Below are 27,990 nucleotides of genomic sequence, written 5' to 3' on the forward strand. Positions count from 1 at the left end.
TATGTGGTACTACTGCTAATGTTGAAAAGCATTTAAGTAGTGAAACTGTTCTGCTGTGATTTCTTGGCTTCTTTGGAAATAAAGCGAAAAGGAAAGCACCAAGAGGGCTGGCAGGATGGTGACCAGCGACCAGAACTGGCTACGTTGAATAATTTACTCAATAGTTCTATATTGTTCTATATTGAGTGTTTGGTGGTTATGTCTACGGATACACAACTTCAAAGCCAATCCGGAATTCGTTATATACGTGTGAATGTTTGAAACAGTTGTGTGTAGCTTCTGTGTGAAAAATGGTGAGAATCAAATCCAGAATATGGGATGTATGAATGACAGCGCTAAATAAATGAAAAGATTAGGACATCAGACGAAAGTCACAGAAACTTATTTAGAGAATTAGAAATCTCAGTACTTATTATCTCTTATGCCCTTTGTGATAAAAAAACAAATTTGTAGTAAATTTAGAGATTCATAGAATAAATACCAGACAGCAAAATAATCTACATCAACGTCTTGTAAATTTGAGTAAATATCAAAAGGGAGTTCATTGTTTAGGAACAATGGTCTATAATAATCTACCACAACATATTAATGATATATCGAGTGACACTAAGAGTTCTGAGGTACAATTAAAACAATTTTTACATTTACATTCTTTTTATTCATTACAGGAATATTTCTGTCATAAATCTTTTTAAGATGCAAGTAGCTGTCTTGCTTTACAGTTAAAAGAAACAAAAGTTTGTCAGTCTGTGTTCTGGTTTTAGTTGCCTATTTTAGATATACACAATCTTTATATCACTGTATACTAGTCTTTATTTCAAAATATTATACCATTAATGTATGTTATACAGAACTCATTAATGACATTGTGTTTTAACTGTTGAATTTTTAATTAATAGACATGTATAAAACTGTACAAATTGTATAAGGTTTGCCATTACTTTTACTACTAAAATTAACTTATTTATTATATTGTATATGTTTATCAGTATTTTATTACAAATGTGCATGCTATTGGATGACAACTGTAATTCTTAACTGTGACTGTAACTAGGACGATCTCCACATCCGCATGAGAATGTATTCTCGACAGGATTTATGGAAGGTGAATAAATGAAATGAAATAAGTTGATAAAAATGTGGGTGGGGGTGGAATTTGTTGTAATGTTGAACATGGAGATAAAGAATAAAGGATAAAAGGCCAGATCTCGGCACTCGTAAGAAAATATTCAGATATCTCGAGAACTGAAATGGGTCACTTTGCTGGGTTTGTATGTAGAATTTGAGGTTCTCACTGTGATGGTTATGAAGAGTACTGGCTTCCGGTATATAATGGTGTGTAGTCCGTTGGAAGCCAACCTACATTTTGGAGGCTCATTTTGCCACCATCTTCAGGGTCGAAGAATAAGCCATGTAAGAAAACAGCGTGAAGCTATGTCCGCTTGCCACCTACTTTCACACTGGTATCTTACTATTCAACCCAGAAGATGTAGGTGATGTGTTCCCCCAAAACGTCATTTGACTTTTAATGGACTGCATGACATATCCCAAAAGAGTACTTTTCATGTAATGCTAGCAGGGTGCGACTAAGTCCCTTGTACTGCAGCCACTTCTGGCCTATTGTACCATACTTTTCATGTAAGTAGAAGTTGAAAAGGCAACTGACATTAGCTGTGTATATTTCATGCTTGAAGTAAGAATTTTTGGAATTGCTGTTACAATACACACCCCCCTGAATGTGAAAATTAGTAATGGTTGTGGGTCAAGCATGACATTAATTCCCGGTTTTGGGATTTTTAAGTTTATGGTGGAAAGTGAAAAGACATAATTTTGAGAGATTCTTGTGTACTGTGATTAAGTACTGTAATTGATGGACTGAGTTAGTGGAGGTATATGTTATGTCTTATTTTGAGACCCTTGAACATAACTTTGAAATTTTTATTGGATAGGCACATCTTGAAATATCCACTAGTCTATGCATCCTGATTGAGTCATCTAGTGAGTTGGTGAATTTATATGTTATATGAGCTGGTAAAACTCCCTTCATTTCATATCTGTCTTCCTGATATAATCATTGCTGTTACTTATAACTCTACTCTGCTTGGGGATAGAACAAAATTGAGTGATGGGAATTTAAGTCAGCTGCCTGTTCCCCCCAGGCTACCCAGTTGCATGTCCCCCCTTAAACACCAATAACAAACCAAGAACAGAGAGAGAGATTACAAATGGTGATTTGTGGAAAAAAGGGAAGGCACTCAAAGAGCAGGTAGCAACAAAATATGTGTTGAGACTTTCCATGACCTAGCTGTGGCTGACCTTATGTGTGCTGAGAATGCAATAAAAAACAGTTGCTTTACAAAGAATAAGGTCATCTGAGACTCAAAACTGGTCTTCAGATATTGTATATATTTCTTAGCCTGTAATAAAGTGCCCTCTTGGGAAGTGAAAGTCATTTCATTGTTGTTTATTGACCTTGAGAGTATTTGTCATGAAACTTGAATGTGGCTTTTGTGCATTTACATTTTTAGTATAATTTTTAAACAGCTTTAATCTCCTTAATGAGCTGAATGGGGTTCATATTTTAGTGTTGTGTTCCAGAACTGATTTATTGTTTTATCTTGTCTCTTTCAGGATGTAGCTGCATTTTCTGATGATAATTTCCAAGTAGAAGACTGGATTAATAAGACATTCAAATTTGCTGAGGCTCAGGAGAACAAAGATGTAAGTCCTATTTACTATTTTTAAACATTACTAGTCTCCATTTCTGAAAAGAGAAAAACAGGAGAATTAGAGTACCTCATTTGCCTTAATAACCATAAACATGATGAGATTAATTTGGTTGATTAAACACCTTGTAATAAAACCAAAATGATTCCATGTCAAATCTACATGGCCGACTACCTCACTTACTTTGATTTTAAAGAAATGTGAGCCCTCTCTGACGAGAGGATGGGTCTCTCTTTTGTCAGAGTCATTGTCTGTAGTAGTAAGTCATTTGTAATATAGTTCCACTCGTTGGATAGGTCTTGTCATGTAGCCTCAAATCAGACAGCACGGAAAACGCAGCTCGTCCTCATTGCATGGAAGGGGGGTGTCGTCGGGATATGTGACATCACTTGTGGAAATGCAGGTCACATGACCCCTACTAACTACTGCAGTATGACGTCATTGCGCCTGTGCGGAAGTCTTGTTTACCGGCTGGTGCTTAGAATAGGGTTACATAACCTTGTTCCACTGTTGCGTAACTTAGCAACCGACTGTTTATCAAGAGTCTGTCTTCATGGTAACTTGTTCCACATCCCATCACCCAACAATGGGTTGACATGTCACAGTGCTCCACCGGTCCCTTTCTTCCAAGGGCTGTGCTTGCAATGTCTTATTTTTCTCTGACTTGGTGTTTCTTTCCTTTCCGTTGTTCATTTTCCTACCGCAACATCTGCGCCCTCCTTAAGGCCGTCTCCTCCTGAGTGGTTCATTGCTAAGGTGCCAGTAAATCCAGGTGTATCACCATCATCCAAAGTTCTCCCTCTCTTTAGTGGGGGCCATAACTCCTAGAGTGGCAGGTGCTCCCACTCATCTGGCTACTCTTACGCTAATGTGATGTCATGTCGCCTGGTAGATGTTTGCTGATATTTTGGTGGAGTATATTGCTTCAGCAGTTTCTATGCTATTACTGTTTCCAGATTTGAAGCAGGTAAGGGTGAGTTACATGGTTGTAATTGTGTGCTGCTTTTGTTTTTAGGCATTTGTGTCATCTCTTATTATGAAGTTGCAGTTGTATGTGCAACAAGTGAACAGTGCATTGGAGGATACAAGTCAACAGGTACCATTACTGAGAATCTCTGAACTATATAATTTTGTCTTTTCACGTATGGTATTTATACTGGACTGTACATAATTTATTTATAATTTAACTTAAGTAGTGAATTACAATATACTTCCATTTATCTGACTGTACAATATCTGGTTTGAGGCATGTCCAACTGGGTCCACTCGGCACAGCGGCCACTGATTGGCCAATTGTACTTGCCCCGGGTGATGGGTGATTATGAGAATTTGATGGAATGAAAATTGACGGGGGAAACTGAAGTACTTGGAGAAAACCCACTCCAGCGCCACTTTGTCCACCGCAAATCCCACTTGACCAGACCCGGGCTGCTGCAGTGGGAAGCCAGCAACTAACTGCTTGAGCTATGGAGTGGCCTTAAAATTAAATAAAAAAAGCTGAAAGTTAAAATTTGTTAAAATATTAGAAATGTTTTTAAATCGACATGTGTAATAACTCCAAGTTTTCCATGTATTTTCATCTTTTGGGGAACACTACAGTGCACATTTTTTGCAGGTTTCTGGTATAGTTCTATTGTTGGTGTTCCTTGTGTATTGATGTTCTGCCAGCAGGTGTAACTACCTTTATTTGTAGATTTTTAATGAGTTTTGTTGTCACTGTAACTTATAATGGTATGTACTCTATTATGTTTTATATTATTCTAGTGCAACTGTCTGGTAATAAATGTTGTGCTTATGTGTGGTGTCTGTGGTTGTTGAGTGAAGAGCGTGGTGATTTTTGTGTTAGGTTTCTATTTAATTTTAGCTGGTGCTTCCCTCAATATGGAATTGATGTAGTGAAACAGCTTACATGTAAGATATATTGAGGATACCCTTGTAAGGCTGAAACATCTTGTATAAAGTGGTTAGTTTGTGAATGAAATGTGATGGCACAGCAGTAGTCAGGGAACCATCAAAACAGTACGAAGACTGCATTAGTAAGACTGAGAATAAACATCAAGTTATCAATCAGCGCAACAGGATCCTTAAACATAATATTATGTTCAGTATGCTATATCCATAAGCTTAGGGTTTTGAGGATAATTGAACAAATTGGATGCTGTGCATCCATATCCAAATTTCTCTATTCAACAATCGTATGTTCACCCCATCACATAAAAATTTGTATTATATGTGTTTTTTGTTGTTTGTATGTCTTTTCCCTTTCATTAGAATTGATAGTTGGCAGAATATTTGAATATAAAGTTCAAGAATAAATTAAATTCTCTGTAATAGCGTGTATAAGACGTATTCAGGAAAAGTAATGAATTATAGGTACTCCAAAGCCTGCCTCGAGTGATGAGAGACACTGAAATACTTCATCAGGAAGCATTATTGCTACGTGACAAAATGCATTCAGTGAAACAGGAAATTGCTAAGGTATGTGGTTCAGCATACCTGTTTATTAAGGGATATGTTGATTTGGCATGGCATCATGACTTAGATTTATTGATTGAAGACTCTTTGCATTTTAATTGATAATACAGGAATTAAAAAAAAAATAAACGATGTTTTGGTGAAATGTTTCCTTTTTTAAGACACTGGGGAAGCAAAACACAAATTATGACTAATAAGACTTACACACATCACATATAGCACTAAAAGTTAAGTCCAGAACTTCATGACATGTTTTGATCTACATGATAACTTCACAGAACAGATTACACTAAAAGTTATTATAGAATTTGGGTTGGAAAGTGACTAGGGGTGAAACAACATTGGTTTTGGTGGGAGGAAAGTATTAAAGTGGATTTTAGAGAAAATGGTTGACTCTATGTAATTAGTTTAAGGTCTTTAAGGTAATTTTAACTATTGTAATTATTTTAATTAACTGGAACGTGGCTATTTTTAACAAAGTGAAGTTTTGTGTGTTGGTGATTTCTTTTTCTACTATAAATGCCTCTGATGATGGCTCCGTGGTGAGCCGAAACATGTAAGGCAGGTGGTGACGAGGTGGAAAACTTAAAAAGTGTCACATTTGACGGAAGGAACTTGATTGTTGATTGTTACTATGTAATTAGTTTAGGATATGGTCCAGTAGCGCAGGATCTTGTGAATTTGAAAATGAATCATTGTGTTGGTAAAGCAAGGGGAATTTCTTGGCAGCAAATACTTATCCACTACTGAAGATAAACCCTAATATTCTGAAGGGTATTAGTTCATGCAGAATCAGAATAACAAATTTTAATGTAACATAGAACTCAGATAGTAGACATAAGAAAGTCACATTTCCATACATTATTCTTTCAAAATATTTGAGGTTCTCATGATGGAATATTCAAATTACAGTTAAGGTCGACCTGTGCACTTTTTTTTATTGCTAGTGGGGTGGGACTAAGTCCCTTGTACTGAAGCCACTACTGAACTATCGTACCAGCCCCAGATGATAGGTGAGGGTGATTGTGGAGCAATTGGTGGAATGAAGATTGGCAGGGGAAACCGAAGTACTCGGAGAAAACCTGCCCCAGCGCCACTTTGTCCACAAATCCCACTTGACCAGACCTGGGATTGAACCTGAGCCGCCGCGGTGGGAAGCCAGCGACTAACCACATGAGCTATGGCGCAGCCTACCTGTGCACTTAGTCAGTTAACTAATAAATCCTCAGTATAATCAGATTTCCCAGACTTGAACATAAACGTTTCTTTCATCTGTCTCCAGGCCTTAAGAATATACCCAGATGCCACATAGGCTCTGAATTTACAGCACAAGTGAGAGACTATATATTCCATCCCTTGCTGCCATAATGTAGATACAGTCTTGTCCTGTGCCTGTTAGAAGGAGCTCGGTCGCTGCTTCCCACCATTTCCCTTTAGGATGGAAACAGAGCCAGTTTTCAGAACATTGTGTTCTTTCAGAATACTAGATGATGGATGCAGTCAGTAATCCTAAGTGTAATATACTGTCATGAACCCCTTAGAATTTATTAGAGAGGCAGTTAACCATGTGTCTGTCAGAACAACTCTCGTGTTGACAGTATAAGATTTTCTTTCAGTAGGAAATGCACACTGTTCATTTTTGTATTTACTCTGTTTTAGGTTGAGCAAGACACAGGACAGTCCATGAAAATCCTGGAGCGAATTGACACATTAAAAACAGAACTTCAAATAGCAAAACAAGCTTTGCATGAAGCGGACAACTGGACTGTGCTTGCTACAGATCTGGAAGAGGTATTAGTAAATGTTCGATAAGACTGGGAGAGAAGAGGCTAATCTATAAAGAGAATTATCTTCCAGGATATAATGCTGTATAGCCCAGAAAAGGTAACCGATGTTTTGAAAGAACATATTGCCCCCATCTTCAGGGCTGGAGAGTAAGCCAAGCTTGAAACAGGCAGCAACCTGAGGAAGTCACTTGCTGAAGAAACGGGAGAGAACTTGCAGGCCAGCCCGTCAGTTGCCATTGGCTCTGTCTGAGAAGCAGGTTTAACCAATGACAAGAGTAACTAGGCTGGGCTCTGAATGGGGCTGCTTGTGCATTATGGGAGCATGGGGAGGGGGGGGAGGTCATAAGTGTGGGTTACAGGCATGCTATGGGGGAGACGAAGAGCAAAAACAGGAGAGGGGGGTCAAGAAAGGAAGGAAAGGCTTGGGGTTGTTTGGTGGCTGGAGAGGGTGTGGTATGTGCCCCAGTAAAGAAAGTAGTGTGCATGGACATGCATGACCCAGTATAGAACCTATCTAGAATTCTGTGAGAAAGGCTTCCTGTGAACTCTCAGGCAGGATATGAAAAGTTTCCATGTCTTATGTAGACATAAGCCATCCTGTCTGTTCATATTATTTGAATGGAGCTCAGTCTGAATCCCTGTATGATGGCACAATCCATATGTCTGGGTTTGATGTGAAAGATGCTGGTGACCCAAGCTAATGCTGTGCTCTGCCATGGCTGGCCTATATGGATGTTCCAGCCAGAAATGGCAGTGGTACTTCTTCAACCTAGTATTGATGAAATGTCCTGTCTGTCCAGTGTGTACCTGATCACACTCCCAGGGGATATTGTATACTCCTGGTGTCCACAGACCCAGGTCATCCTTGACTGTGTCGTATATTGGGACAGTTATGTCGTTGTACAAGGTATTGTTATATGGTCATTTTAAGTATGGAAAAATCATGTAACTTTTTGGTCGGTATAGTTCGCTTGTGGACTACAGTCCATGGAATTTAGTAACTTTTGACATGGATTGTATAACCAAAAAATTGAATCTTGGACTTTCATCAATATTACTTTCTCAACCACCAGAATTATCTTGTTCTGATGTCAGAAAGCGGAGGAGACCCTTGACACTCCCGCTGTAAAAATGTTCCCTATATAAGAACATCAATAAAGGTCTTCTGTGAACTTCCCATGGCTGTCTCCTGCCAAGAACTCAGAACTGTCAGAGTCAGAGTTACTTTACGACTGGCAGTTTACCGCCAATCAGTTTGTCTTCATATCAGGCCCCTTGAGGAATGTAACATGCTCTCTGACGAGATGATGGGTTTGTCCCTTATGAATACTCTTGGCCTTTCGTCAAGAGTATATTTCTCACATATAACATGTTATTGAAAATTCTTCCTTTTGCACTACATACAAGTCCTCTGTCGGTACAGGCTTTACAGAGTAGATCATGCCTAACTTGCATATCTTATGATACAACAGCTTAGTCATTTGAACGGTTATAGGTTTGACCACCGCCAATTTTAAGCCTCTTATATTTTACTTGGAACTGAACTACTGAATTGCCTTATATAGGCTTGGCACTGACCACCCACAGAAAACACATCAAGTGCTCAGTAACGGATATTATTTATTGTCATGTCCACCCATGTATTGCCTAGCAATGGGTGCCCTATTGTTGAGCATTCGTTACTGTGATATATGTTTACCTGTCTGTTTTGCTAGCAATGCTTTGAGCAAATCTGTTACAGTATCTTGCCAAAGGACCAAGCTACAAGAGAGGATTATTGAAAAAATATGACATTTTAGCTTTCAACCTGTGCTAAGAAATGCAAGTTGTGGTGCAATTGTTACCTTTCTTCTGTTTTAAGGTATTTGAATCTGGTGATATAGAAAGTATTTCAGCAAAACTTGTGAGCATGCAGCAGTCTTTAAGGATCTTAGCAAATGTTCCAGACTATGAAGATAGGAAACTTCAGTTAGAGGGCTTGAAGAACAGGCTAGAAGCAATGACAAGTCCACTGTTAGTTCAGGCTTTTACTTCTTCATCTGTTGGTAAGTACCCTAATTTTTACGTAGGTGACCAAGTCCTCTTTTATCTTATGTAAGTTCATACCTCCACAGAGTACCCGTTAAAATTGCTCCATCTGTCTTTTCTTACATTAGTACACACACACAGCAACCTGAGAATAAATTTTTTTTTTTTTAAGATTTGATATTTGAGGATTGTGTGAACAGTTCTCGAGAGACTTCATTTTTCACTCATAAAATAATGCACACATTATGTGAAGACTACACATGTTTATATGTGTGTTAAGCATCAAGCATAGCTAGCTAAATATTGGAGCAAAAAATTTTTTGAACAGAAGTTGTGACTATTTTGAAGGAGATGGCAGCCAAAATTGAGTAAGTTAAGAGCAAGGTGACAGTGGCAACAGTGGGTTGGGAAATCATGGACCACCCTCCTTTCAGCCTGACTGTTCCAAGTGATTTTTGTTTGGTTGGTTCAGTGCAGGTGAACCTAGGAGGACAGAAATTCAAACTGCTGAACTTAAATGCAGTGACCTGGACTGGCTACACAGTCAGATATTCTTTTTGTAAAGAAATGGAGTCCAAGCCAACCTTGAACTGCCCTTGTGTGTGTGTGTGTGTGTGTGTGACGTTATGAAAAAACTACGTGTTCCTATTAAATCCAAACATTTTTACATTGTTCTTTACTGGCCAAATTCCGCTTCCTTACAATATGCAGTAAACTTGATAATGGTTTTGATATTTTCCACCTTTATTTAGATGTAAGTGAATATAACTTATGGTGACCCTCATAAAAGTGAAAACATTGGAGGAGGAAGAAAAGTTATGGCTGATTTAGGTCATTTGAATTCAGTTAGTTGCTAGTGATTACTACTGATACAGGATACATGTAATCTTGTTGTCTTATGCTTGCCTTTCCATCTAGAGAAGAAATATTAATTCGATTTTCAGAGCAATCACGGGTGTTTGTGAGGATCTTCACAGCAATAGACCGCCTTCCACAACTGCTCAAGTATTATCACAAGTGTCAGAAGGGGGTATTGATGCAGCAGTGGCAAAATTTGGTAGAGACGGAACAGGATGAAGGGGTTGCAGAATGGATGCATAAGTTCTATGATATACTCCTGTCCAATTGGCATGATCAGGTTTGTGTGCCCTATGGAAATCAGGAGTTTTTATATTTCATTGTAACAAGACATACATGATGAATAGGAACTATTTTGAAGATTTTAATTTATTTCTGAATGTAATACATACTGTTGTCAAGTGGTATGAGAAGCAATCAAATCAAGTATAGACCTTCTTATGTCATTCATTTGTTGAGATTTATCAAAAAGTCTCAAGTGGTACCATAACTGTGTTGTACTTAAGAGGTACCCTGTTCAGTTCCCAGGCACTGGCTATCTTGGCTGAATTTTAATGATTTTTCTCAGTTCTTCACATGAAGTACCTGAATAGTATCATGAAATGAGCTGTGACCGCCTTGTTCCAAGTCATTTCCATTTAAACTACTTAATGGTAATGTTACCTCATTCATTGAACTTTCTAATGGTTTTACTCACTTCCTCAAGGCAGATATTTTGATAATACATTAACATAAGGAGTATCATTCACAATCAGCTGCCTGTTTGATGCTGTAGGTGCTTCAGAAGGCACAGTTCTTTTGAGGCTTGAACAGCTTCTTTTAAAGACTGCTCTCTTTGAGTAAACAAGTAATTTAGCAATTGTCATAACCAGGGCCCGGATTTGATGACTTGAAAATATTTAAAAAATGACCTATAAAATGACCGAAAACATCCAGAAAAATGACCTAAAGAAGAAAGAGAAAGAACACTTTGCTTCCATATTATTCACATTTCTGGAAACATGAAGAAAAATTCATTAAAATGGCCAAAAATGACAAGAAATACCCTTAAAAGTAAAAAAATTACCCCCAAAATGAAAAAATGGCTATAAAATTTACATTTCTGTAACCAGCAGCTCATATCCGAGATATATTTGAGAGCATCGCACAGGATACAAGGAAAAAAAGATGACATGTCATCAAAATCTGGGCCCTGGTCATAACTGTTGTGGGTGGTGCAATGGATAACACATTCATCAAAGTTATCTATTTCAGTTATTTTCATAGGGACAGTGTCCTTTTTGCCAGGCATTCCAAATGAAGTGCCTTGTTTCTCATGTTCTTGGCCTTTCAGAATTCATCTAGTCCTTTCAGACATTCCAGTAGTTCCTTCCACTTTTTTTGGACCTTTTATATTTCTTTAAGTGATAGTGGCAAAGTCTATTTATCTTCAATTTTTTTTGCCTCATATTTCTTAAAATCACAAACGTTTGCGACAGTTTCTCTGCAGTGACTGTGTAGTGTGCTGGAACCAAATTTGGAGTGAACAGGTGGCATGCTGTTAACACAGCAAAGTTATGAGAAAATAACGTTAGGCCTCTATGGTGCTGCAGTGGCAAGGAATGTACACACTGAAATGCGTGGCTAATTTAATTGATCCATTCCCTCTTTCCTTCCTTCATTCAGTGGTGTGCATGCTGGGCTCTCCCAACAAGGTCAGTGGCCAAACATGCATGCAGGTCTTCATACGAAGTGTCTTAATTTTATCTGATGTTAACCAAATCTCATGAAAATCCATTCATCTTCTTATGTATTGTTTTATATATACAGATGGAGGTAGTGATTTTAGTTTCATGTATACACACAGATGAATGCTGTATTTTAATAGTACTCCACATGGTTGTGAACATGCCTAAATAGGGCACATGTACTGAAATCTCATGAAGAGAATAATGAATTTGTATTACACAGCATGTAGAAATAAAACTTCATAACATTTTAAAGTTTACATAGGCAGAAACAAGTGTCCATGCAAGTACTACAGAATTCTTTTTTTTTGGCAGGTTAAATGGTGTTGCCAGGTGTTTACATCTGCGTCAGTAGCCAACACTCTTATTGAATTATACGCAGACACACTAAAAAGTCTGGATCCCAGTTTCAGTGCATGTATTGATGCAGCATTGAAGCAGCAGTCTGATCAGTTAACTTTTTTAATGGATCTTCGGCAGATCACCAAGCACTTTGCTGTGAACTTGCAGGTTGCGGTCGATTCTGCCAGTCAGGGTATGTGTATGTGTATTACTGTGTACATATTGCTTTACATACTCACAGTCCAATTGTAAAAGCCAGTGCTGGAAAAATACAAAATACAGGTTTCAGGAAGTTCTTTTAAATAACTATTTCTTATGAAAATGATGACAGCTGATGACAGAGAAATTACTGTTGGAGGATCCACGTACCAGAAGAATTAGTACTGCCTGCAGTGCTTTTTCAATACTCTTATGTTACCATAATCGCACCCTGCATTGTTCCAGTTCTGTTGTAAAGCGAGGTACCTTATCATATTATTCAAACACTTTTCCCAAAGTTTTGTGATCAGGGACCAGAATGTGATTTACATGAAGATTTATGGTAATTGTCAAAGTATATATCACTGTCTAATCAACATAGCTATTAAAGTGAAGAAAATTTCCTTTGAAAGCTGGGTGGTGTCTGTATAGAGTTAACTGGTAACAACTACAAAATGTTTTGTTTTTCACTAAAAGTGGAAAATTATACATGGTTCATATTGGGTTCTGGCTGGAACCAGAAAGATCCTCATTTACCATAGGATTTCACTAAGTACAGGAATAATAAACCAGGATTTCATTGTATTTATTATGTAATAAAGAACTGGGATTTTTTCAATCTTGCCTACTCATAATTGTAATAGCTCATTTCGTAATGCAATTAGGACAGCCAGGAAGTGATTCTTGGCATACATATTGTGAATTTTACTCTTCGCTTAATGTGTGAATAATTTGAGAAGCCAAACAGTTGGTACCTGGGGATAAAGGTGGCTAGAGAATCTAACATTTTGGTTTTGTGTTCAAATGTGCTGGAACACTGCACTGTTGATTGCAACCAGAACACACTGTTTATATTGGCTATGCAGAAGAAAAAATCCTAACACTGGGAAAACGTTACATACTAATAAATTTTCATCCATGGAAATAGCTGGTGCATGTACACTTGGAAATCACTGGTGTAAGATGTTCTACAGGAGGGTACAGTGATGTTTCTTGTTTCAGGTAAACCAGTTAATAAGGAAGGACTGCTATTACTGGCTCAGTCTGTGTATTCTCCTTATGTGGCACATGTGTCAAAATATGCACACTATGAGCAGACATATCTAGTGCAGCAACTAACAGTCCTGGAATGCAGTAAAACTGACCTAATGGACACAGTACAGAGTCTGGGTCAGTCTACTCCACGAGCCATTTCAATAGCAGTTGAGGCTAATAAGAGATGTTTATTGTTCACGGAAGGTTGTGGGTACTGTGGCCTCATAAAGGCTCTAAAAGTAAGCATGACTGGAATATATGATATATTGTTACAGTGGCAATACATCTCATTTGTATTTGGGAGGTACGTGATTTGAATATTGGCTGGAATAACTTGAAGCTGTCTTGAGGTTTTCTCTGTTTTATTTCACCTTCATGTTGCATGAATAATATCGTGAGATGGGCCACGGTTTCTTCCTCTGCCTTTCTTTCTAATTCTCCATGCATGTTTATCCTTTTATCTTGACACAAAATAACTTCTGCTTTTGGTACAGCATTTTAAACAACCTTACTAACTTCAATTGTTATGTCTTAATTTCTTTTTTTCAGCACATCACGCCAAAATAAGATGAAGCTGTTTCTTCTCCGTCTTAAAAATGTCACATCTATCTCCATTGCCAAATCAACTGTGACTCACTAACAAACACATTTCTCCTTCAAGATTTATCTCAATCATCAGATTGTGGTCTTTTGGCTTGTGACACTGTGTAATCATTGAGGTGGATACTGATGTTTCAGAGGAACATGCTGCCTCCATTATGAGGGTGAGGTGTGTAGTGTGAGGAATAGGCTTGGTTTCCATAGGCAGATTGTAAGGAAGGTGGTCACCCAGATCCATGGGAGAGGGTAAGGAAGTGGAACCCCATCTGGACTGGTGGGAACAGTGTTCAGAAAAGACCTGTTGAAGCACACTATGTTTTTCATTGCCAGAGAAAAAAATGTAATTAAGAGAAAACACCATCCATTTCAGGGCTCCATATTCTCCTCACAGGAGGGAAATGAAAAACGATGATCCTCCTGTTGTAGTCTGCCTATTTAAGCCAGACCAGGTCCCAAGATGAAGGCAACATGTTACTCCAAAATTTGAGTATCCACCTATGAGACCACATGGGGTCAGTACAGAAGACCACAATCAGGAAAATCACTGGTGTGAAAACTTAAAATAATTATATTAATTTTGACCTTTTGCTCCTAATTTAGTAGAATACACAAAAATTAAAAGAACCCTGCTTTTCTTACAATAGTAAATCACAGTAAAATATAATTTAAGATTTAAGTATCTGGAAACAAGACTGGCCTGATAGCAGCACACGGTAGTGCTTTAAATGGAATGGGCAAAGATTTAGTACTATATTATCTTCATATCTACACCTGCCTCTTTCTACAGATATACATCAGCAAGTACCTGGACCAGTATCGTCACATTCTTCGTCAGCTTGACTTCCAGAAAAGTGATAGAGAAGATTGGAATATGTTTCAGATGTGCCTCACACTGCTTCAGAGTGTTGGCAAGTGTTATGGGTTGTTGTTTGAACATTAATCCATTAAGGGGTTCTGTGTGTAAATTCTTGAATTTGATTTTTGTGTTTGCTTGCATCCATCTATCTCCCCAAATATCTTTTACCTACTTATTTATTCATGCAGTTTAATGGAGACATGTACATAGCTTAAATGCATCTGTCACACAAAACAAATAATAATAATAGGTAACTACAGTTGTAAAAATACCTTTCTGTTCTGTCATCTTACGATCATTGATTACATGGATCCAACACTAGGTAATGTCATCCTATTGCAATTTGTGCAGGATCTGATGATGGTTTGTTAGAACTGGAACATGGAGCAGAATAATAAATACCAATGAGGTGTTATCATTTGTCATTGTTTACATTCCCTATAGAACGGACAATATTTTGTAAGATGAGGCACCGACTAAGTAATTAACATTAATATTACTACATCTACATCACGAGCCTCCAATAACAGTTTATTATTATATATACACAAAATATAGAATACTCCAATTTGTCTGTGCAAACGCAACAAAATCACAAAAACCAACGACTGACTCGATGATGTAAAGCATCAATCGAAGAATTTTATTCTTGTTTTATACTATAACTTTTGTTTTATATAATTAATTTATTGCATTTTTATGCCAAGTATTTTAATATAAGTAATATTATTGTATCCAATTTTATTAGTACTGCAGTTCAGTGGTTGTTGGCCATGTATTTGCCTGATGGTGGCTTTTAATAGCTGAAACATATAGCAGAGCCAAACTAGGCACTGACCTTGATATAGTTGTGTTGTGACAGTTTTAATAAAGAAGTTGTTATCATTTGTATTATGTGATGGGTGTATGTCTGAAATCCATGTTAATTTACAAACAGGATCTAAGTCATGAAAAAAAGAAACATTTCACTTCTAATTTAGAGTTTGTCTAATACCTTGAATAAAGTCTGCGTGCAAAATGACAATGCACTGGACTACGTACATTCTCTTTAAATCCATGGGAGAAGTAAACAGAAAGATGATGGACTTTCTATTGCAAATTATTTTAAATGCTGTAATACTGGAAGATTACAATGACACTGTGATTTAGGCACAGAGACTGGATGCAAGCAGAAAATAATAAGTGACCTAGAGAAATGACAAAGAATTCATGTGCCTTTGCACAACAGAATGTGATGGATTTCTTGAAAGTCGAAGTGCAAGATAGTTTGTTCAGGGCAAGTGCTTTTATTGGCCACAGAATATTATACATGGGAAATTGTCCAGAGGCGGTTTGTTGTGAAAATTATAAATATTGATTAGTTGTAAACATTTGATTTTTAGGGGAGCTGTTGAATCAGCTCAGACAGCTAGATCGAGATGTGACTCGCAGTTTACTAGATGTATCACGCAAGTTGAGTGATTTGAATGGAAGCAAGGAAGGGAATCCCTTTATCCAGTTCAAGAAACTGCTTTTATCTTCTGCAGGACAGAAAGAATTAGATGCTTTGTTCAGCAGTATGCAAGAAGGTACTGAATTGGTGCATCATTAGTAATTTATCGGTATCATAAAACATGAAGTTCTGTTGCAAAATCATAAAAAGAAATTGGATGAAGTGGCACATCTACTTAATGCCAGCTACATTCGGAGGTTTATATCCAATAGAATAACTGGTTATTAGATTGAGTTCTCAAGTTCGTGAGCAATGAACCCTTTAATGATGCAATAAATGCAGTAATATGTGGTGGAAATGGACGAACAAATTAAAAGCTTAAGTGTAATGTGTGTTTATATGATTTCTTTTTATGACAGATAGACATATGATATGCAGTACAACAATTGATAAAATGTAAAATATACTTAACCAACAGTAGAAACAAAGGCTGTTATTACATACTTCTTTCTACTCAACAAGACTTTTAACCTACTATAAGCTGATTTTAAAGGTATACTCTTAATAGTAACAGCATGTTTAAACTGTATTAACTGTTTACTCTTCATTTCTGTAACTACGGTGAATCCCATTAGGTGATACTATAGTGACCTTTATGCCCAACAGTACATGTAAAATGATTCCTTTATAATGTTTGCTATGCCTTCTAATGATGGCTAGTAATGGCCGAAACATATGGTCACATTTTCGAGGTGACTATAGACAGAGTTTTGGATTGGATCTTGGATTTATTGACAACATTAACACACAACTTTTAATAACACCTCACAGATCACTGGCACACATGGACTAGTGTCCTCAACCTATTACAGTCTCCATTAGCCGTTTCCTGGAAACAGATTTCAACACAGGAGCTATAACAGTCTCACTGAATTACACACTCCAAATATCACATGTTGCCATCTTCGGGATTGAAGTCACTTTGACCTTGAAGATGGAGGGGAATGACTTGAAATTTTTTCGTGAACAGTGAGGAGTTTGGGAAACCCCATCCTAGTTGTACCATGCTTCAGGTGAAGTGTAGTTACATTGCTTAATGGGGCCTTTAGGTAATCATTTGGCTTCATGAAGTTGGGTCCTAAATGATGAAACATCAAGTTAACTAGAACCTCATAGTCCCATATGATATGTGAAGGTATCGTACTTTTATTATGGAACCTTTCACAGATGAGGCTATTTACCAGAAGGTAGATTCTTACAGGCATCAATAAGGAGCCTAACCATAGTGGCAAATTATACCACCTTACAGAAATGTCCACGCTGAATTTTAATAAAAAAATATGAGTATAGGTGAAATTTCATTACTTGCGATTTGAACTTTATTTTGGTTCCATACATTGTGTTCTCAGGAGAACAGATGTTGCTGGAGGAACATATAACTCTGTCACTGAACAAGCTGTGCAGCGATGTACATCATACAACATTTCAAGTTATCTTTGCTCCCATCTCAGTGCAATTAGAACAAGTTCAGTCTGCATCTGCTTGGAGCAGTGTCAGTAAGCCAGCAACTGCTATTTCAGCAGATCTTCCTGCTTTCAGCTTTGCCCCACAGGAATATATTACACAGGTATAGTTGGAAGGACATATCCATATTCTGTCTCCTGTATAAGCTTCAAAATGTACATAAACAGTTTACAAAGAGTTCTGTCATCTGGGATAGAATGTTATAGTCTGGTGGGAGTTAACCTGTCACCTCCTCTTTCAGGTGCAAAGAGTGAGTCAAACAACAGATAGCATAAAGCAGGCAGCAAGCTATGCTATCCTCTATTACCTGTTTCTGCATTGATGTGCTTAAACTCTTGTTCAGAATTTTGTCCCACCATATCTTTCCTTCACACATTACTATGTGGCTCCAATCTTCCTCTTTCCTTCATATGGGACTGAGTCTCCATTCACTGTTTTCTGTCTCCTGGCTTCCCCTGTACATAGGTCTGTATATGCATCCTCCTGCCACTTGATCCTTTATTATACATTGTTAGTGAACATATCTCGCATCAGAATATTTTGGTTTCTTATCCAGCTGTTATCATTATTCCTCCCATTCCTGCATAAGGAGGAGGCAGTGTTGTGAACCTTCCCCTCTCTTCCAGATTTCTCTAGATTCCTTGGGCAGCCACCAGGGAATCCTCAAAGCTGACATGATATACTTGTAACAGCATTGATTAGTTCCATGGCAGAACAGTCTGGGCTAGGAGGTAGCTGTGTGTGGGCTGTGTGCAGACATGATGCAGTGTGACTAAGGTGTAATGAGGAGTAGACAAAGAACTGATGCCAAGATCATAAGTGGCTATGGAAGATTAGAGAGTAACATAATATTTTTGTCACAAGATCGTAGTGGGTATGTGTGGGTCGTAAGGCACTACTCATACATGTGTACTGCATTATGAAGCTGTACTAATATAATGTGTCTCTTTTATTGGGAATTATTTTATTACTTCGGTTTTGGGATGTTTGACTGAATTTTGCAGTGTGATCGAATTATCACTTCTTTCAGATATTCTGTGTTGTAAAGGTATACCAGTTTTGGTAAGCCTTTACATTTAATAGTTTTTTTTCTGATAATATCAATGCAGTAGGTACTCCATTTTTTTCCCAGGAACTTAAGAAGGCATCTGATTTTGTAATATTCTAGCATTTATTCACCAAGAGCAAACTAATTTCTCATTATCTCTTTAGGGACTAGTATCTCATAGTGTGTAGGAATGGAGATGATTGTTTACTCCGGTTCTTAAAAATTATGGGATATAAAATACATAAAACCAACAGTACCTACATTTTGGTAAACGCATTTCCTCTGCATCTTGTGTAATAATTATATTACTTAATATATGACATGAATAAAAAATGTGTATAAGAATATGTTTGAAAACCTGAAGGGAAGGGGTCGCTTGAGAGAGACAGGCATATGTGGATGGATAATATTAAAATGATTCTTATAGACGTACATTGTTAGAGCATTGACTGGATCCATGGCTCATGACAGGACTCAGTGGTGCACTCTTGTAAACTAGTAATGAACCTTTCAATTCCACAAAAGCAGGAAAATTCTTGACCAGCTGAGTAACTAGAAAATTTTGCTTCCCCATACACGAACATGTAGCATTCTGTTTGTTGGAGTTTGTTAATTGTATTACTGCTATATATGTAAAAATAAGATTCAGTATTGAAGCTGGGGCTGGCATTTAGGGGAGGCTATAAAGCATACATCCTGCATCTTAAATTTTGGCAGGGGAAGACAGTCTGTTGATTTCACTTAATCATTATGTACATCACACGTAGATTGGCCAGTATTTAATGACACTTCCGCAACACTTGGAGCCGTTTCTACTGCAAGACAATCCATCTCTAACACTGGCTCTTCGTGTGGCCGATGCTAAGTATGAGCTGCTGTCTGGAGGAGCAGAAGGTGGCTTTGCAGATGTACTGCTTGGTATCATTGCTAAAGGCACTTGCCAAACATATTGTGACAACATCCTTGGTATCTGTGAATTGGGACCTGGTGCTTGTAAACAGCTCGCTACAGATATTGGTGAGTTAACTATGTTAACTATTTCTGAATCAGAATTCATGGTTCTCTCAAACGGCATACATATTTACAAGTGTTTCAAAGGAACATACTGCCTACACATCCACTGAGAAGATGAGGCAGTATGTTCTTGTGAAATGCCAGACTATATGGCACCACATCCGATAAGAAAATTATCTTCATGTCCATATCTACCTAAAGTGGATCCCCAAGAATGGATTTAGAGGAAACAGAATGTCTCAACTAAGGACAAATGTACGGTACATTGACACTTGAGTGATTTATCAAGTGGCTGAATGTCTGATATACAGGCATACCTCGTTTTATTGCACAAAACATATATGAAGATCCAGTCATTATCTGGTGGTGGTGGTGGCGGTGACAGAATTTTAGGCCGAAACTGGCCGAAAGTAAATGAGCAGTGCAAACATTTTATATGGAGAGATTCAATCTGAAAGTCTCCAACAGGTTCATAACTTTGGAAAACTTAGATGATGACGATGGGGATAACTGTAGATCTTGGGAAACTGTTAGATAGAATATAACCATTTCAGCCAAAGAGAGCCTCAGTTATTGTGAACTGAAGTAACATAAACCATGGTTCTGTGAAGAACATTCAAAACTTGCAGAAGGAAACAAGTCGGACTGCACTGGTTACAGGATCTGAGTCAAATAAACGGAGATAATCTGAACAATGTAAGATGTAAAGCTAGCAGACATTTCAGGAACAAAAAGAGGAGTATCTAGAAGACAAGGAAAGCGGGTGGGAATGAAATTAAATGGAAGATATCAGGTCTTGGTCTATGCTGATTATGTAAATCTTTTGGGAAATAGCATACATACCACAAAGATGAATACAGAAAAAGTCACTTCTGGTGGGAAAACCAGAAGGTAAGAGACCAATAGGAAGACCTGGAAGTAGTTGGGAGGATATTAAGATGGATCTTGGAGAGATGGTATGGACTGGGTTGATCTGGCTCAGGATAGGACTAGTGGAATGTTTAAACAGTTCTATGTAGTTAATTAAGCTCATAGTTTACATTTCCTTCTGTTATTTATTAGCTTTATTAATATTTAGCTCAAAATAGCTGTCTTGTATGCTGTACATACTCAATTACCAATATTTTCATGACCTTCTTCTGCCTTGGGATTTGGATAATACTTCTCAAGAAGTCACATGGCACCACTGGTTATCCTAGTTCCCATCTCTGAAGTATTTCTCCCAATGTTGCACGCTGCTGGCACCTACAGACATGACAAAGTTGATCAAAGATATCTGCAGCACAACTGTTCTCCTTTACAAGGAATTCAATCAAAACATGCTCATGAAGCATTTTGTTGCAGTGGATTATGGAAAAATACTGGTACAAATGAGCTGGACGTGTATTTCAGACTGCAGATTTAACTACTGGATGTGTAACTCCTTGTCTCATTATGTGGATAAAATATATGTAAACTGATGCTGCTCATTACTTTTGGTATGGCAATGTGAAAAATGCACCAATCCATATACTGCCATTTTAAATAAGATCAATGCTTCTCTTTCCTGCCTTTCAGACTATCTAGGCAATGTTTTGGAAGACCTGGGGTTATCACTGTCAGACCATCTGCAACAAGTATCAACATTACTCAGACTGTCACCTGAGGAGTACCAGACCAAGAGCTCTGGATGTTCTCCCCGCCTGGTAGCAGCTGTGAGGCAGATGCGAAATATCACCTCATCAGGATGAACTACTGTCCCTTTGGTTTATAATTCTGTATGGCAGGATGGAGCAGTTATGATATGGGGAATTTATATGAATTTTAAACCCCCCATCCCAANTCTCATGTGATTTGTGAATGCAGTTCATGTTAATTCATTTTCAAAAGTACTCATGTTACTACTACTTTCACAGCAGTTGAACCTCGAGAAGAGGATTACAAGTCAGCCAAATCAGTTTCATGACAGCTGTGCTGTAAATGCACTATTGGCTCCCCCATGTCCATATGATTAACAGAATGGCCACATGAAATTACAATTCTCAATTACCTGCAGTAATGGAGGAAAGTGTGGATAATTAAGAATATAAAAAATATCTGGAAACACCCACTTTCCAAGCAGCATTAAACCATGAAAATTAACTATATTAGTCTGAAATTACTTTTAAACTTACATTCCAGTGTTCTGGAATTACATGGCATGCTTAAGCAAAAGCAAAAATGAACAGAAAGTGATGCATTCAAATGTAATCTGATCTGACTAACTTTTGTTTCAAAGTCTTTCTTGCTTCCACATTACTATTGTTAGTATGCCTACTACCAGCTTATCACAATGCAGGGTGTTGCTCCAAATTATCTGGTAAACCCAAGTCCCTTCAAGGGCAGATGCACTGTTGATATGCTTTTCTGGAATCAGTTGTTTGATCCCCACTGTCATCTGATATGACTGTCTACCCTTGATCCTTTTTAGTTAACAGTATGACTGTCAGCACTTCCTTATCCTGCGTCATTACAGCTAACATTAAACTACGTGATATACTGTAGTGTTATGTGTTATGTAACTGGAAGGTAGTCACAGATTTCAACAATTTTTGGATTTTGTCAGTATCTGTTATGATCATCTGTAAGAATTTTATAGATTTTTATAATATCAAGGTTCTACTGTAGACATTTACAATAAAACAGGTCTGTCTATCCCCTACAGATTAAAGTACATCATATTCATTCCTTTTAATGATACTTGCCATTTTATCCTGTAATTTCACATGGCAGCTTATTCCCACTGTCATTCAGTTGCCCACAGTTTGAATGTTCGATCATATGAAGATGTAGCAATGAACTGCGAGTCAGGAGAAATGTCTACACACATTACTTTGCCATCGTGCCCAGATAACGTTTTCAGTGGCTGCCATGTTTTATTGGACCACACCTGGGAAGTAATGGAAGGATAATACATGTATTGAAAAACTGCAAGGTGCATGCAGCCAGTCATCTTACTTCTGAGATGATTTGCAATAGGCTCTACTGTTAAAATATTATTGTCTTTTCCACATTACTAATTAATAATGTAAACAATTCATGTAATCTTAAACAATAAAATAAAGACTGAGATTGTTAAATTCACATATAGTTTTCTTAACATTTCCCCTCTAATAACTGCTCACACATGGGTCCCTTAAAAAATATCTTAACAAGATTTTAAGGATATTACATGTAATATTTAAATTAAATTAAAAAAACTCATGGTAATTTGGGGGAGGGTGCTTGCACTATATTAATAGTACAGTCCAGAGACTAAGAATATTGGTACCTTTGCTGTGTTGTCATATGATGATGTCACAACAAAATTGCCTCCTTGATACTGGTACTTGACTTGTGAGAGAAGATTCATATGTGCTGGAATAGTGTACAGGCATGCTCGTCGCCTTAGGTCCCAAATTTTGCAGGTGTTATCTTCACTTCCCGTGGCTATGTGATAGCTGGAACATCAGAAACAAACTTAGAATTACATGGTTGGTTTATACATTATTTAACAACACTGTATCAAACATGAAGGCTTACTGAGTGTTTAATACTAAAAGATAATTGAAGAAGTTGTGACCTATTTTAACATATTCAGTGCCAAACCCTCATACTGGGATTTTACTTGCTGGGCTAACCATTTTTCTGCAAAACGTGGATTTTGAGCAAGTGAAAAAGAGGTAAGGCATTGACCCTTTCAAGCTCTTAACAAGCTGTATTTCATGTTTTTCTCTGCTTCAGTGACATGTAGGAGAAACTGGCATTTACATATATAGAGGCAATATAAATATATATATTTCTAGGTGACGGGATTGACAGTGGATGTGTTAAGGTATTTGCCTCTTATTCCCCTGGAAGGGCTGAGGAAAACCAAGATGATTCAGAAACGTGATTTACTGGAAACTGGATCTGGTGTGTTGTTATGATCCACGTTCCTCAACCATGCAATGATTTCCAAAGGAGGAATGGAACACAATTTCAAAATTCAAGCAGTTTTGGAACTCAAATAATGACTGCAAGTTACTCATCAGTAAAGAATGTTGATATATTTCCAGAGTTCTGTGACTTGTGTAAGGGTTACACTTTTATTATAAGACTGGAACTTTACTTCAGTGTTCATTTTCCATGCTAGGCAGTCCTCTCCATAAATGAATTATGTGAATATACACAAAGAGGTGTTGAGTGACTGATTTAAGTCAACTCAGTTACAATGCATATTTGTGCATACTGATAAGGGACAAAGTCAAACAACTAGAAACTAGGCATGCATATGTCTTGAATTTTGGGACTGAATTAGGGGACGGGATCAATTTGAAAGTTGGTTTTTCAGTTTCAAACTTCCAAGAATTTTCAGGTATCTGACTTTTCTTTATGAAGTATGACACATACTCAAGCCATCAGAACTGTGATGGATAGCAATCTGTCTCCTTCCCACACTACATCTTTCCTATTTCTGTACATAATGTGGGCATTTAATATTAAGAAGGATAAGTACTACACTTTAGTGCATTATAAAAAAAAAGAGGCTAATGTTATCTGTGATTAAAGTGGGGGAGGGGCAGAGACTGGTCTCATGAAGAAAATTCCTGTTCTATCTTGATTCTAGAAAATTTCCAAATTCTTGTCTTGAAATGAAAAAGTCATTCTAGTACATGCCAGACCTAAGTAACAATACAACAGTTCCTTCATTGCACATGGGAAATATACACCCATTCTCAAGATACTGTCTACTGGTGTGAGTTACTGGCATTCCCCTTCACACCACACATAATGATTATAGTCTTATGCCTTATCTGTAAGAAGAGGCGGTAGCATGTGAAATTTATGTTTGTAATATTGTGGGAGAAGCTTTGCAAGGCATATCATCATACCCCCTCTGATCCTCAACAATGTAACAGGCCTAGTACGAGGGTTGATCAATAAGTACCCGTGTTTGAAGACAGGTGGCGTTGCTGAGGGAAGTTGGCTTTACCGTCGTGTACTGCCATCTGTCAAACGACCCCATACTAAATTTCAGACTGATTCATAGGTTAGTTTTTATTTGGCAGCCAGTTGCATCAGACGTGTTTTGTCTTTCTTGATACAATGGAGAAAGTGCAATATCGATCCGTAATTCGCTTTTTATTTTTGGATGGAAAAACATGCGAAGAAATAAAAGCGAAGTTGGATGCCGTCTATGGGGACCCTTCACCATCTATGACAACCGTGAGATATTGGTTCAACGAATTTAAACGTGGTCGTACATCTGTTTTTGACGAGGAGCGGCCGGGCCGCCCGGCAGACGTCGTTACCGAGGAAATCGTTGAAAAGGTCCATGACATGATTCTCGCTGATCGCCGAACTAAAGTGCGCGAAGTATCAGAGGCCATATGTTTGTCGTACGGAACGGCACTCAATATTTTACATGATAACTTAAGTATGAGAAAGGTGTCAGCCCGATGGGTGCCGCGGTTGCTCACGGTGGACAACAAGCGGATACGGCTGTCAATGTCGAAGCAGTGTTTGGACCTCTTTAAGCGAAATTCGCAGGAGTTTTTGCGTCGAGTCGTCACCGTTGATGAAACCTGGATACATTATTATACGCCAGAGACCAAGCGACAGTCAAAACAATGGATTTTTCCGGGTGAATCTGCTCCGAAGAAGGCAAAGACGGTCCCATCGGCCGGAAAGGTCATGGCCACGATTTTTTGGGATTCGAAGGGAATAATCCTCATGGACTTTTTGCAGAAAGGAAGAACGATCACGGGGCAGTACTACAGTGAATTATTGGACCGATTCGATAAGAAATTGAAGGAGACACGGCCCCATTTGGCTAAGAAAAAGGTGCTGTTACACCACGATAACGCACCAGCACATTCATCTGGAATTGTCGTAGCCAAATTGCATGAACTGCACTATGAATTGCTGCCACACCCACCGTACTCGCCTGACCTGGCTCCCTGTGACTTTTTTCTGTTCCCCAACATGAAAACATGGCTCGGGGGAAAAAAATTCAGCTCAAACGAGGAGGTTATCGCCGAGACAGAAGCGTATTTTGAAGAGTTTGACAAATCGTATTTTTTGGAGGGGTTAAAGAAATGGCAGAAACGTTGGGAAAAGTGTATCGACCTGAAAGGAGATTACGTTGAAAAATAAAAAAAAAAGTGAAAAACTTGTGTCTTTATTCCTAACACAGGTACTTATTGATCGACCCTCGTACACTGTCTAGACTTGACATTTGTTACGTAGAAGTTTAGTATTACAATATGGTTATTTACCCATTAGGAGAGAAGTCTATCCCATACAGTGACTTGAGATGACCTTCCATGAACATGATGCACCGTCCAGTACGTAGGTCCCACACTCGTCCAAATGCATCCAGCCCACTGCGAAAGAAAAAGGGCCTATTGTATGCAAACACTTAACCAACAACCTGGAAGACCATAAGCTGGTTTCCTTGGCATTTCTCTCTTGTGACCTGCTGGAAACATGCAAGATAAATATTGACGGATACTACCGTATCACACTTTAATCCTTACAGTGGTCATTATGTGCATAAGATGTTATTAAAATATATATGCATTATTATAATGCTATATGTTTCGGCCATATAAGGCCATCTTCAGGCAACACTTATTTGATTGATATTGTGGCATGCTGCCTGAAAGCCAGACTACAGGACATCCATCGCTATGCAATGGGCAATAGGAACACATGCTACCTAAGAAACTGCCTACCTAACAGAGGAAGAGTTGTTGCATTCCCGCAGCAACGGATAGACCAACTAATAAATATTCCAGCTAAGATGCGAAACTAAAACTTTCGACAAGGTGTCTTCTATCCTGCCCGAGGGTATGATATAACAGTTCAGATCCGATCAGAGCTAAGAGAAGAATGAAGAGCCATGATATTTCACTGAGAATAGTGGTGCAAGTATAAATGTTGAAGAACCAATGCAGAGAGATGCGGATTAATAAGGTCGCTTCATCTGAAAGGGCATTATTTGAGAGTAACTGTCTAGCTACACATAGTTTGTCCACAATGAATGAAAATACAATTCAGATACAGCTCTGGAAACACTGAGGAATTAAAAGTGATAGAAATCTCCATTTGCCAATGACATTAAAACAATACCTACCTAGCACTCGGTGCTAAAGCCTGCATTAAAATGATACACAAACTAATACAATGTTATGTGATCACTGCCCAAACTTGAAACTTACCCTGTAGCACATACTGAACCATCTGTCTGAAAGGAGATACAATAGACAGGCTTGCAATGACCTTCCTGATGTAGAACTTCCTGGCGCTGTTCCAAGTCCCATAACCTCCAAGAGCCATCAAAACAACATGTACCCAAAAATCGGCCTGAAGGATGGAAAGCAAGTCGTGATACCCGATGAGGAGCATGACCTTCTACATCTGCCAGTGGATCCTCACTGAAAAGCAATCAACTCAGTATTCATAACAATGATGTAGAGATGAAATCAATGAAATTAAATATCAGTATGGGTAATAGTAGGTAGAACTGGCATGGATAATTCAAAACAGTGAACAGTTGGAATAATATCTGACCTTTCTTGCTGTCATTCTGTCTTATGCTATGGTGGCTCTGAGTCTTAACACATATGCAAGCAATCCTTCACTTCACTCAATATGCTTCAGTTGTTGTATATGAAGAATAGGGTAAGACTTGGGAAGAGGTTTCATACAACAGTGATTCATGAAATGAAAGTGCAACAATATCCAATGTGCACACAAGTGGAACAATCCAGATATCTAGAGAGATGTTGATGGATACAAACAATATGGTTTTCTTTCTGCATTAGAGTTTAAATTCATGAGAAAACTCGTACTCTCTGTTTCAACCATATGTCTTGCACTGTGTATCTCACTCTGGTTTGGAAGCATTCTCATTTTTACCCCCATGAGAAAGTCACACCAATCTTCTGTTCATTAATTTTGTTTGTCTGGTTGGACTGACAGATTTCAGCTGTGTCACATTTCCTGTGGGAAAGTGAGTTGTGAAGCAAGGGCTGAGCATGAGACAACAGAATGGCTTAAAAAAGTTTGGCCCAAAGTGCATGCATGCTACAGTAACAGTGACACTTTTAATGATGATGAAACTGGAACTTTCTTCAGGTTAATTCAAGACAAAGCATTGAAATTTAAATGAGAAAAATATTCTGGTTGGAAGCTATCTAATGAGTGAACTGCTGTTTTTGTTATGTTCCAATTCTAATAGAACAGAAAGGTGAAAACTGATACTGGGAAACAAAAATGTCAGGATTACTGGATTTTTTAACCTTGTAAGATTTGAGGCTTTCACGGCGGTGACTATGAAGAAAGCAGTCTTCTGG

The 27,990-nt window shown here is 38.0% G+C and overlaps 2 protein-coding genes across 4 annotated transcripts in view; one reads left to right on the forward strand and one right to left on the reverse strand.

Annotated features, from left to right (window-relative positions):
• On the forward strand, nucleotides 1–21,476 carry LOC111865989 (conserved oligomeric Golgi complex subunit 7). 2 transcript variants are annotated; one of them, XM_023854445.2, is made up of 14 exons: nucleotides 2–293; nucleotides 2,632–2,721; nucleotides 3,743–3,823; nucleotides 5,101–5,205; nucleotides 6,862–6,993; nucleotides 8,851–9,034; nucleotides 9,962–10,155; nucleotides 11,918–12,137; nucleotides 13,145–13,416; nucleotides 14,565–14,685; nucleotides 16,016–16,201; nucleotides 17,475–17,692; nucleotides 19,405–19,654; nucleotides 21,209–21,476. In XM_023854445.2, the coding sequence occupies exons 1-14, from the start codon at nucleotides 291–293 to the stop codon at nucleotides 21,379–21,381; spliced, it is 2,229 nt and encodes a 742-aa protein (XP_023710213.1). In that variant the 5' UTR covers nucleotides 2–290; the 3' UTR covers nucleotides 21,382–21,476. The 2 variants fall into 2 exon arrangements, with proteins under 2 accessions (XP_033607952.1, XP_023710213.1); XM_033752061.1 differs by lacking the exon at nucleotides 5,101–5,205 and having other exon boundaries at nucleotides 1–293.
• Nucleotides 20,693–27,990, reverse strand: part of LOC111865990 (U4/U6 small nuclear ribonucleoprotein Prp4) — a 14,836-nt gene continuing 7,538 nt past the window's right edge. For both annotated transcript variants that reach the window (XM_023854447.2, XM_023854446.2), the window contains exons 7-11: nucleotides 26,854–27,069; nucleotides 25,909–26,016; nucleotides 22,941–23,109; nucleotides 22,375–22,559; nucleotides 20,693–20,896 (exon numbers count right to left, since the gene is read on the reverse strand). In XM_023854447.2, coding sequence (XP_023710215.1) covers nucleotides 22,416–22,559; nucleotides 22,941–23,109; nucleotides 25,909–26,016; nucleotides 26,854–27,069 — 637 coding nt within the window. In that variant the 3' untranslated portion in view covers nucleotides 20,693–20,896; nucleotides 22,375–22,415. The remainder of the gene's footprint in view (nucleotides 20,897–22,374; nucleotides 22,560–22,940; nucleotides 23,110–25,908; nucleotides 26,017–26,853; nucleotides 27,070–27,990) is intronic.

Source organism: Cryptotermes secundus, unplaced genomic scaffold (assembly GCF_002891405.2).
Source record: "Cryptotermes secundus unplaced genomic scaffold, Csec_1.0 scaffold72, whole genome shotgun sequence".
Classification (NCBI taxonomy): Eukaryota; Metazoa; Arthropoda; class Insecta; order Blattodea; family Kalotermitidae; genus Cryptotermes; species Cryptotermes secundus.